This window comes from Pezoporus occidentalis, unplaced genomic scaffold (genome assembly GCF_034315485.1).
Source record: "Pezoporus occidentalis ecotype Australia unplaced genomic scaffold, CSIRO_AGI_Poc_V1 ctg108, whole genome shotgun sequence".
In the NCBI taxonomy this organism is placed as follows: Eukaryota; Metazoa; Chordata; class Aves; order Psittaciformes; family Psittacidae; genus Pezoporus; species Pezoporus occidentalis.
The window spans coordinates 1,728,464-1,739,335 of NW_026912865.1; the positions used below are offsets into that span (position 1 = coordinate 1,728,464).

The 10,872-nt window shown below is 42.4% G+C and overlaps 1 protein-coding gene across 2 annotated transcripts in view; it reads right to left on the reverse strand.

Annotated features, from left to right (window-relative positions):
• SNX6 (sorting nexin 6) overlaps window positions 1-6,675 on the reverse strand; it is a 30,226-nt gene extending 23,551 nt beyond the window's left edge. The window contains exons 1-3 of one of the 2 annotated variants that reach the window (XM_062623185.1): window positions 6,441-6,675; window positions 6,238-6,288; window positions 715-819 (exon numbers count right to left, since the gene is read on the reverse strand). In XM_062623185.1, the coding sequence (XP_062479169.1) occupies window positions 715-819; window positions 6,238-6,288; window positions 6,441-6,446 (162 nt within the window). In that variant the 5' untranslated portion in view covers window positions 6,447-6,675. The remainder of the gene's footprint in view (window positions 1-714; window positions 820-6,237; window positions 6,289-6,440) is intronic. The other variant, XM_062623179.1, reaches the window with a different exon arrangement.
• Between the last annotated feature and the right edge of the window lie 4,197 nt (window positions 6,676-10,872).

Consider the following 10,872-nt stretch of genomic DNA (forward strand, 5'->3'; position numbering starts at 1 on the left):
ACAGAATATCCCTGTAAAAATAAAAATAACCCAATCATCCAAGTATTGATTTGACCAAAAGCAAAGTTCATAAAACAGTAATTACCCCCATCTTTATTAGTGCAGCAGTCAATTGGAATGAGCTGCCCAAAGAGGTTATAGAGTCTCCACCCTCAGAGATATTCATAACCCAAATGGACAAGTTCTGGGCAATGAGCTCTGGTTCACTCAATTTAGTGGTGGGAGGGAGGGAGGAGATGAGACTAAATGATCTCCAGAAATTTTATTCAACTATTTTGTGATTCTGCAATCAATAAACATTCAAATCTAAGAAAGAAAAGCCATTAAAAAAGCAGTAACTAAAAATTACTCTTGCATGTAATTCCATTATGAAATACATTTTAATATCTGAAACCACAGCTAAACAAACAAAAAAACCCCTACACTGAAGTATATTGAGATAAAGATTCTACCTGCAATCAGGCCAATTTATAAGCATGGGAATGGCATGACAATGTAACAATACAGAAACTGGAATGACATTTTTTTCTAAACAGTTTTTTAACCCCTTAAATTTTAGTCAACTTTAGCACTGCAGCTACAGAGTCTCTTAAACAGGACGTAAACCTACCTTTTCACTTCATCTGGATTGTGCTACATTTGTTTCAATACATAAAGAAACTTTCTTTTCTATATAACTAAGAAGCTGTTCAGTGTACAAACCCAAGCTTTTACCTTTGTATGGACAGTGAATTTCACTTTGTCCCTCTCACTGAGTGCATCTGAGATATCCACTTGCAGAGCAGCATCAGTCTGGAGATCTACATTTATTGCTCTAAGCTAAAAAAAGAAAAACCTCTTTAGCTTAATTTTAACAAAAATGACAATACAAGCAATTTCCTTTACCATACTCCTTGTTAGTACACTATTTTTATTTCTGTGTGTCGTTAACTTGCTAGTAATGATATGGTCAAAGTATACATACAGACAGCAGCAAGTTCAGAAGGTGTTTTTATTTATTTCTCTCTTCATTCCCCCTACTCTCCCAAACTGACAAACTGCTGTAAATAAACGTACTTGTAAAGGTAATTATGGGATAAAAGTGGTCCAATATTCCAAAGAAGCAAGAGCTACTAAAGACATGGTTTACTCACACTGTCTTAACACTATTCTTTTGTTTAACATTTCCCATGACATACTGAAAAAGCTTAAAAAAAACAAAAATCCCTGAACTTCACAGACCTAAATCTCTCTGGAAATATTTCTCGGGGGGGGGGGCAGGAATTGAAAACCCATCAAAACCCACACACAGAGAAAAAACACTCCAACACACAAACAACTAAAACTAAGATTTCAGTCTCTTCAAAAACACCATGAGTAATGGCAAAAATGAAAGGAATACACACTTTTTCTTCCACAAGACATGAAACCTGAACTGTCTCACAGAATAATTCTGAAGTCACATTGGGAAAAAAAGAAAAAAAAGAGAGAGACAATGGTCAAATACAGAAAAATTTGAAGATGACTGAACACTGCAATGTTTGGCAGCAACTGGACAAAAGGCTTCAACAGTATTTGGTGAAACTAATCTCATCTAGACCCCAACCAGGAATTTGAGTCCCCTCACCTTTGCACCCTCCTCACTGTTCTAGAGCAGTGTGTCCCATGACGATTTCACCATCATGATCAACAGACATTCAGAATATTGTTATAAGTAGTAAGGCTAACTCTGAAATCTTCTCCAATGAGTGTCAAAAAAAGTTTCAATGCCATGCTCATGAGGCCTACTCCTTACTGAGACCCTGTGTTTTATTCTGTGCTGCAATTTTCTTAGAAATTCTACATTACATTCTACAGCATAAAAATACTTTGATATACAAGGACAAAGACTTTTTCCTCACAAGCATTCTCAGGACTGCATTTTGAAGTTGATACTCAAGTACAAAAATGCTTTCTTTAAGTATCAGCAACACAGAGTACAAAGGTTACAAACAAGTAGATTTAGAAGGTAACTGCAAGGCACTGAACAGCACTAGGAGAGAAGCATCAACTGTCACATCTTGTTTTCCACCAGTTATCTTAACCCTTATCTTAAATCACAGTGGTCAGCACCCATTCTAGTTTTCTTGTTAACCTCAATGCTTATGTAGCAGCAACCAGACTAGCATATTTTAGAATTAATGTATTAAAGTAAAACCAAAATCATACAGTCTAGCATATGCTGCTAAACTAGCAAAATATAACAGTTCAATAGCTATTACACAAATAGTTATAGCTTTTCCTAACAACAAAGTTGGAAATCATTAAAACCACTGCGCAGTAACATATTCGGACATGTGATTCAGGCATCGCTTTTTGTTTTGTTCTTCCAAGGTTTAGCGGGTCACAGCCTCACACAAAGGCATATTATCATGCGACGATCCCTTGCAGATCACTTCTGAGAGGCAGAATCTCCTAGCTCCTACTGAGTTTCCAATGTGCTTACCATCTAATTTAGGAAAGAAAAATATAATCTGACATACCAATGTCTGCCTTATGTCATGACACCACATTTTTCAGCTTGCAAAAAAGTTTTTAGTAGCCACACTGTCTGAGGTACTGTTTTTCACCAGTCCCCCACGATACATTAGCCTAATAATCTCAGCAAATAAACTGGATTATCCAAAAAGATTTTCTAGTCTTTCACAGGTCACAAAAGTTTCTACTCAAATGCGCTTTTTTTCCGCCTTTTTAAAAAAGTGGTACAACACAAAATTCTAAGTTTCAGTGTAACAGCTGTTTGAGTTTGTCACTAGCGTGTATGCAGTCTCTAGCGCAGTGCACCCTGGCCATATGCACTATTCACAACTCCAGAAACAACGTGCTTACCAGTGCTGAGAAAATTAGAACCAAAACATGACAACTTCACTCATGACATACAACTGTAAAGAACTATTTGTTTGATTCATACTAGTTACGTTTGTAACAGTTTTGAAGAGTCTAATCATATGTTAAATTATGCTGTGTAGCCTGACTGCCAACAGGGAACCTTTTCATCTGCAATGGTAATGAAGCATTTATGAAAGGTGTCAAAGACAATCAGAAAGTTGAAAGACTTTATATGTATTCATGTGACACAATGGTTCACACTGTATTACCAGCAATTAAATTCACAAACAACATCATCACACAACAAACTTAAGCAATCTCTTCATCTGCTTCCACAAGAAAACCGCCACCATGGTTTTCCAGTCACAGAATAGAAAATGAAAAAAAAAAAAAAAGCTACAAAACCTGATCTAGGTGAAAAATCCGATCTGGATGAAAACTGAAATGGAAGTACCTTAAATTCAAGAAAAAAATGGAGGTGGGATACAGTCCCTTTGTATCTTGCCCCTCTCTCCCAAACTAATACATACAACACCACAGTAATTTTATGCTTAGATGCTAGTACTCTACACCCATGCTGAACAACTCGCAAAACAAAAGCTAACTTAATTTAGGTGCTTTACGCTTTCCTATGCAATACCAAGAAAGTCTCAGTTTTATTCAGAGTCTTGAAAACACAAGAAGCCAAGGGCTAAGCAATGTTAGAGTACTAAAAGAACAATGCAGGGAGAAGATTTAGCTCTTGCTCAAGCATCAATTACACTTCAAATGGTAATGAAAGGAAGCTCGTAGAGACAAGGGAAACAATCAAACCCTACATTCCTAGGTAATGTCATCCATTAACAACAGTAACTTTTGTACTCTAAGTTCTTTTAAAACTGTTAAGAGAAAAAGGACTCTTCCTTCAGTGGGTTCTTTACAGGCAGATAAATACCATAAGGCAAGGAAACAAACAATACTTTTACAACAAGAGATTACAGTGTCTTCACTTTAAGTTCCTAGCAGACCTATTCCAAGGGGGTAGCTCGTTTTCCCTGAATGACTAGACAAGAGCATTAGCCAAGTCGGCTTAAGTTTACATCTATATAAAATACACAGGACAATACCAGTAGAGCAACACTATACCACCTTTCAAAGCATGTATTGTTTACAGTAGAGAGAGCATAAAAAACCCCCAACAGGAACAGTTACTCCAAGCAAACTCAATAGTATCTTCCTAAGTGAGATTCAGAAAAGCAACTCCAGCAAGTTCATTTTATGCAGACCATTTATAGTAAATTCCTTCTACAGACCACCCACTGCTACTTCCTCAAAGATGATTCTCAGTGCTCTGACAATTCTCCAAAAAGGCTCCATATGGTATCATACAATTGTTTGAGAATTACTGTTCTATGTGGCATCAGCATAATTTCCAGCCCACCTTCTATCCCACTGCTCCACGTTAAACTTAACACAACCGTAGCTGACCAAAATGATTCTGAAGAATCAGAAGCATATGATCATAGCAATATCTGAATTCTAGAGAGGAAAGAATACTTGTTCTATTACTCTAACCAGAACTTGCCATCCATGCCTTCAAATAAAGGCGTGACCTGCTCCTTTTTTAATTGCAAATAGAGAAAGGCAACAAATCAGAATGAGGGAAACACTTTATGAAGAGTTGCTTATTTTTACTACTGCTAAGAAAAAGTTACTGTTTTGAAGATTGAAGTACAGCAACTCCATTCATTAACAGATTGACAGTATTGCTTTTGATTAGATGTTCTGTTATCAAAATCATGCAAATACCCTGTGTTTTAACCCCAGGGATTTACACAGCAGTGAGAAAATTAAAACCCCAGTGACTGAAAATAAGCAACCTAAAAAAAATAGTGAAAGGAGGAGGACACTGCTCTCGTTTAATTCCTCAGTGCTGGATGAAGATGGGGGAGGGGAAGGAAAATGAAGAGCTGCACTTGGCCAACTGAGATGATGTAAGTTGTCCAACAGCACAAACAAGGCTGCTAAGAAATTTCTTAAGGCTTTCAAAGTACCTTGTGAACTCTGACTACCCACAGCCTTAGAGGGAAAACTAACAACTCACCAAACAAACACAGGTTTCACACAGGACCAGATCTGCGTTGTTATCTTCTACCTGTACCTTCAGGTAAAAAGACAACCTAACTGTGCACTTCAGTGTCTGTTCCTACACCCCGGGGATGACCTATGTAAAATACCACTCCGGCCTTGCTCTGAAGATGCTCAAAACAATTTCCTCTTTCTCTCTTTTCATCCAGTATTCTTATTAAGTATCTGTATAATTAAAGACAAAAGCTCTACAGTGGTTTGAACTGGCCTAACACGATACTTGAATTCCTTTTCTAATTTCTGGCCATAAGCTGAACATAAAACACACTGAATTCCTACCACATACATACAGTCAAAAAATGCTTAATACTTAACATTATATTTGATGCTTGAGTATGGCATGCCTGACAACAGGATATACCAACATAGTGTTTTTTCAGATTTTGTATTTTTAGCAATGTACTAGATGCAACAGCCTAGGCAACCCAGAAGCTGCTCTCCTACCTTGCTCGGTCATTCTTTCTTAATATTCTAACCAAGAGGGGCAATCAGTCTGAGTAAGTTATACTCGATTAGCTGATTTGTTGCTTAAATAAGGCAGACAAGTTAAAGAAAGATGGATGCAGCAGTCGGAAGAGAAATGAAGGCCAGAAACAGCAGGGCAGAGAAAAGGTTTTCTCAGTAAGGAACATAATCGTAGCATCCTGTCCCAGTGACAGAACTTCTTTCCAATAAAGAGTTTATTATGCAGTGTGTGCCTGTAAATGTCCCATTGTTATCTATGGGAGAGCCTCTAGGGCCTAAAGACAGAAGAGAGGGCAGGGCTATTTCACACAGGCCCTGGCTCACGAATAAAGATGGAACCTGGTGCTCTCCACCAGGCTGGTCAGCCTGGTCAGGAGGACCGGACAACCTGGGGGTGTGCAGAGGGAGAGGGCCCACATCAGAGCAGGCAAGGACACGGAGAGGGGACGTGAATCTCCAGCACAGACATAACATCCCCTCCCAAGCCAGCCGCACAGAAGCACGGAAGAACTGCCCTTCCAAAACTTGGGTGACAGAACAATGAAAAATTCACGGCAAGACACATGGACACCAGATCCAGAGGGAGGCCGTGCTAGCCCCACGTCCGCAGACCCCGGGAGACACACACCCCGTGCCCCGGCTGCCTGCCTCCGCCAAGCATCCCGCCTCCCTCCGGGAACCAAACAGTGAGCTCGGGCCGGGCAGCAGCGACCGGGCCCCGGGGAAAGGGGCCAACCCGCCCTCACCCGCCCCAGCCCCCAGGCACCGGGGTCCCCAACGCCTCTCCGCGGCACTTACACCTCGGTCCTCCTCCGAGAGGAAATCCGGGCCGTCGTCCGAGCCTTCCTGCTGGGGGCGAAGGGGAGGAGGAGGCGGAGCGGGCCGGGGGGACGCGGAGGGGCACGGCCAGCAGCGGGACGGTGCGGGGAGAGACAAAGCGCACAGGTTAGCGACCCAGCCGCCCGCGCCCGCCCCGGCACCGCGACCGCCCCGAGACCCACCATCATGGCTGCCCGCCGCGCTGCGCGCCCGCCGGCCCTCCCCCGACAGCCCGCCCGCGGCCCGGCGGCGAGGCGAGCCGAGGCGAGCCGAGGCGAGGCGGGGCGGGGCTGCGCCGAGCTGCACCTCTCGCGAGGGAGCGGCGCTCCCCTCCCTGCGCCGGCTGTAGGCGGCTGCTGAGGGGAGGGCCCGCAGAGCTGGCGGGAGTCGGGGCCTTCCCGCGGAGGGAGGAGAAGGGGGGGGCAGCTGCCGGCCCGGTTTTATTTTTCGATCCGCTGCAGGAGCAGCGGCGGTCGTGGGGCTGCTCGGTGGCTGTGGCGGCCCCCGAGACCCTGGCCTTCAAAGTGCGTCCGCGCCTCGATGGTGGATGTTTCTCGTGTGCGGTTTGCAGAACGGAGAGCGGCTTTGTTCACGTGTACAAACCCCGACTGCTTTGCACATCGAGAGCAAGTGTGCAGAACCCCTGAAAACGTGCATAACGGGCAGAGCTCTGCTGCCATCCCTGATCTGTATGCGTAACCGACGGCTTATGTGCTGTCCTGTTTTTCTATCCATCATCCCTGTGAGAGATGGGCTTCCCAGCCCTTCACCCCGTGCATTTTTACAAGCATGTGTGTGAAACGGACTGTGCAATTACACGGTGCTAGAAATTTAAGTGGTTTATAATACGCCTTGGGTCTATGGGTAGTTAACGTGACTAAGGCTGATGATGCCTTTCATTCAGGCTAAGAAACAGCCGCTAAATGCCACTTCGTCTAATGATAGTGGAAAACATCAGCATCCGCAGACGAAACCGGACATAAGCGTGGAGGGCAGGGAGTCCAAGCCCAGGACAGCATTTTTCTGTGAATTAGAGATAGAACAGTCGAGAAATTGCCTCAGGGTGAGGTTTAATGCTCAGCATAAACTGATGTAAGAGTGTGCCGTTGCTGAGAGATGGCGGCAGGTGTGGACACTCGTACTCCCGCGGGCATACTGCTGTATGACAGACAAGGGCATCGGTCCAGCTGCACATTAATCTTGCAACAAATGATTAGTTTACATCAGTCAGGTCCATAATCCAGCCAAGCCCATAGTTGTACCAGCACTGGTGGGACAACAGGACCACCGCCTGCCACAGTGGCTCCATGGATTTATGTGGGATTTGGAAACTACACCTTGAGAAACGCTACTCATGCAGCCTCAAGATAAGAGAAGGGAAAGCTTTCTCAGCGTTGTATTGCTTAGAAGTGGGCTTTGGAATTCAGAAATGGAAATTGCCTCTTGGAAATTGTTCTTGGTACAGCTGTGGAAAGAGGCCTTTGAATATGCATTTTGTAAATAATTAAAAAAGCTGCTCTTTAAACAATTTTCATGTGCACAGTCTCTCTCAGGTTTGATACCGACACACACAACACATTCCAAAGTACTGACTTACTACTTGGGTCAAGAGAAGTAAAAGTACTTTACAAGATTCTGAGAAAGACTGTGTGACCACTGTTTAAACACCAACCTTGTCATGCTGAAGGGGTACAGACAGAGGCAAGCAGGAAAATTACTTCTGGGTGTTGACCTGCATGTGTTAGCATCCTGTCTGGTGCACAGCCTGGGCTCAGCACCGTACCACCACTCCATCTAGTAAGCATCTACTTTCCTAGGAAAACTAAAATCAGCAACAGAATGAGTGTGTTTTTTTAACGTTCATTATTTATTGTTAATACATTTTTGTAGGACCAAACAACCTAAGTCAAAGACTTGAGAAAAGGCTTCACAAGTATTAGAGACATGTCCCTCTTCCAGGAAACAATTAAGTAATCCAGTTGATGGGCAGGAATCTGGCAGGATGACCATCTGAGGTGCATCTACAAAATATGGTGTCCAGTTGGTTCTGGGATCAGTTCAGTCATGTTTTGGATGGCTCAGGAGGGACATACTCCAAAGCAACAGCAGTGCTGTGGCTCTAAGGGTGCTCTGTACCAAATGACACTAAAACTTCCAAACAGCAATATTATCCATGAACCTAATCTTTCATACTGCCTTGATCAACTTGTCCCAGCTCCATGTCTTGTCCTACATCTGTCCCCATGCTCCTCTCCACTGGCATAGCAATGCTTGCTGCATTATGTTTCTGCTTCAGCAGCTGGTAGATAGGTCATATATGCCATGGGGACACCCTAGCTGGTAGCTGGGTAATGAGCACTACCTCCTCTCAGTGCTCTTTTGGTCAAGACTCAGTTTAATAAGCCTGCTCTGAGGCTGCAGGATCATATTCAGTTTCCTTTGACAGCTGAGCCCACCCCACCTGAGGAGTTTCCATCTTGGCTGTTTACACGCTGACCTTGATGTCCACCTAACAATAATAAGCTAGGTCAATTGAACTAAATATAACCCAGCAAGAATGAAATTGCATATTGTAACTGACACAGTCTTTACAGCCCTTTGGTACCATCACATTCCTCTTATCCTTCTTCACACACCTGGCTGTCTACTTTACACCAGCTCTGGTCTTCAGCAGGCCCTGACTCCAGTCAGTCTGTCACGCCAGCAGACAAACTACACGGGATGAATGAAGGGAGAAGTGTTTTGACAGTGAGTTGCACTGGCTCTGAGGAGGATGCAGAAGTTTGAAGCCAGAAGAAAGGAAAGTCGTGGGACTTTCAAATGACATCTTAAGAAATTACTCCCTTTACCAGCAACACCTCACTTTTGCCCCATGACATGCTCTGATTCACTTGGCTACTCATCTTTTGTCTCATTTTTTCCTCCCTGTTTTCCTCATTTTTTCTTTCCGGCTACTGCGCTTTATTTTATCTCATTTTTTAGCTGCTAAACTCTTGAGGCAGGGATTGTAATTAATCTGAGTTTACAGAGAAAAAAAGCAGAAAGAGGGACTGATCCTGCACCAATTAGGGGAAAACTGCTGCCCTATTGTAATGCATAGGTGTTCTGGTTTAAAAACATTCTCCTGCAAAGACTCACAACGTCAGTAGATGGTGCTATATACATATTTTTAGGAATGCTTCCCGGCTTTTTACCTAAGTAATATTCCCTTGTGTTTGAGTGTGATATCCCTGGAAACCTAGAAGCCACACAATTTAATATTTTGGCTTTTATCAGAGTCACTGCAGAGAGCTAAAGGCTTTCCACACCGTGGCATCATGTCATATAGCACTACCTGTACTGTGTGACTAATCATGGAGTGTTTCAATGAATGCATTTGATGCCTGCAAGTGCTGTAGTTCTGATATTTCATTAGCTGATACACATCTTTAAAAAGCGTGAGGAACTATTCTCCATGCACTTTTCTCTTTCGAGAAGTCTCTCGACCTTCCCCTCTAAACCTAATTAACTCTCAGTTTCCCTTAACCAACATCATGTGTTGTTAATATGGTGCTCAGATACAACATCTTGCAGACAAACTGTGGGCAGCAGGACCAGCTTTTCTGTATCTGTTCCAGACTGATTCCTCCTTTTTTGTCTTTGAGATGAAAATATTTTATTCCCGTACGTACGTTATCTAAATTTTCTCTAGTGCTGCTAACTGAAACTGTATTAAGGAACCAACAATATCATTAAAGCTACATTGCAAGGCTTTTTGTGGCAGAGCCGATAATTACATTTTAAAAAGATAAATCAATATTTACGTCTTATTTCTGTTGAAAAATAGAGCTTTTAAGTGTAATATTTTCAGACAATTAAGACTCAAGGAGAAAAAGGCTTCAAAATCTTATTATAAAACCCGTCTGAAAAGCTCAGTTAGCAATAGAGGCTTTTTACCTGTTATATGGAGATAGATCACTTCATAGCAGAAGATGACTATCAAACTGATCATATTCCTTTAGAAACACAAAGAGGATGTAAGCTGTAGGATTAAAAGAACAGAGAGGAAAAAAATAATTATGATATTCTAGAGAAGAAAGCAAAATATAGCTTAGTACATTATGTGCCAAGTAACTTCTAGCTACTCTGAGGAACAATAATTTCCATCAGGAAAAAAAAAAAAAAATCTGTTTCCCAGTGTGGAATAGACTTCTGTGAATTCCAGAGCATAATGGGGCCATATGCAAATAATAAGGATGTGTGGGTTTCTATTCAGACTGCAGGGACCCTGAAAAGGCTCACTCTGCACTTTTAAAAATCCTGGCCTCCTTGTGCCAGATGCTGACTATACGTATGCATATAGATTGTAATGCAATTCAGCACACTTCTTCCCTACTAAAGAATCAGATTTTTTCTTTTTGCCTTTTTAAAATTCATTTACATGGCATTATAGACACATTCTGTCTTTGTCTGCCATGAATGACTTCATGCCCGTATACAGCTACACTGATGCAGAAAACTGAACTATCTAAAGCCTCATTTTTCACCAAAGCTATGAACTAATGGCAAGAAGCTGTAAGGGGAAGAATATATTATCCAGTTAACAGAGGTAAAAATCCCTTATTCTGAGCTCTG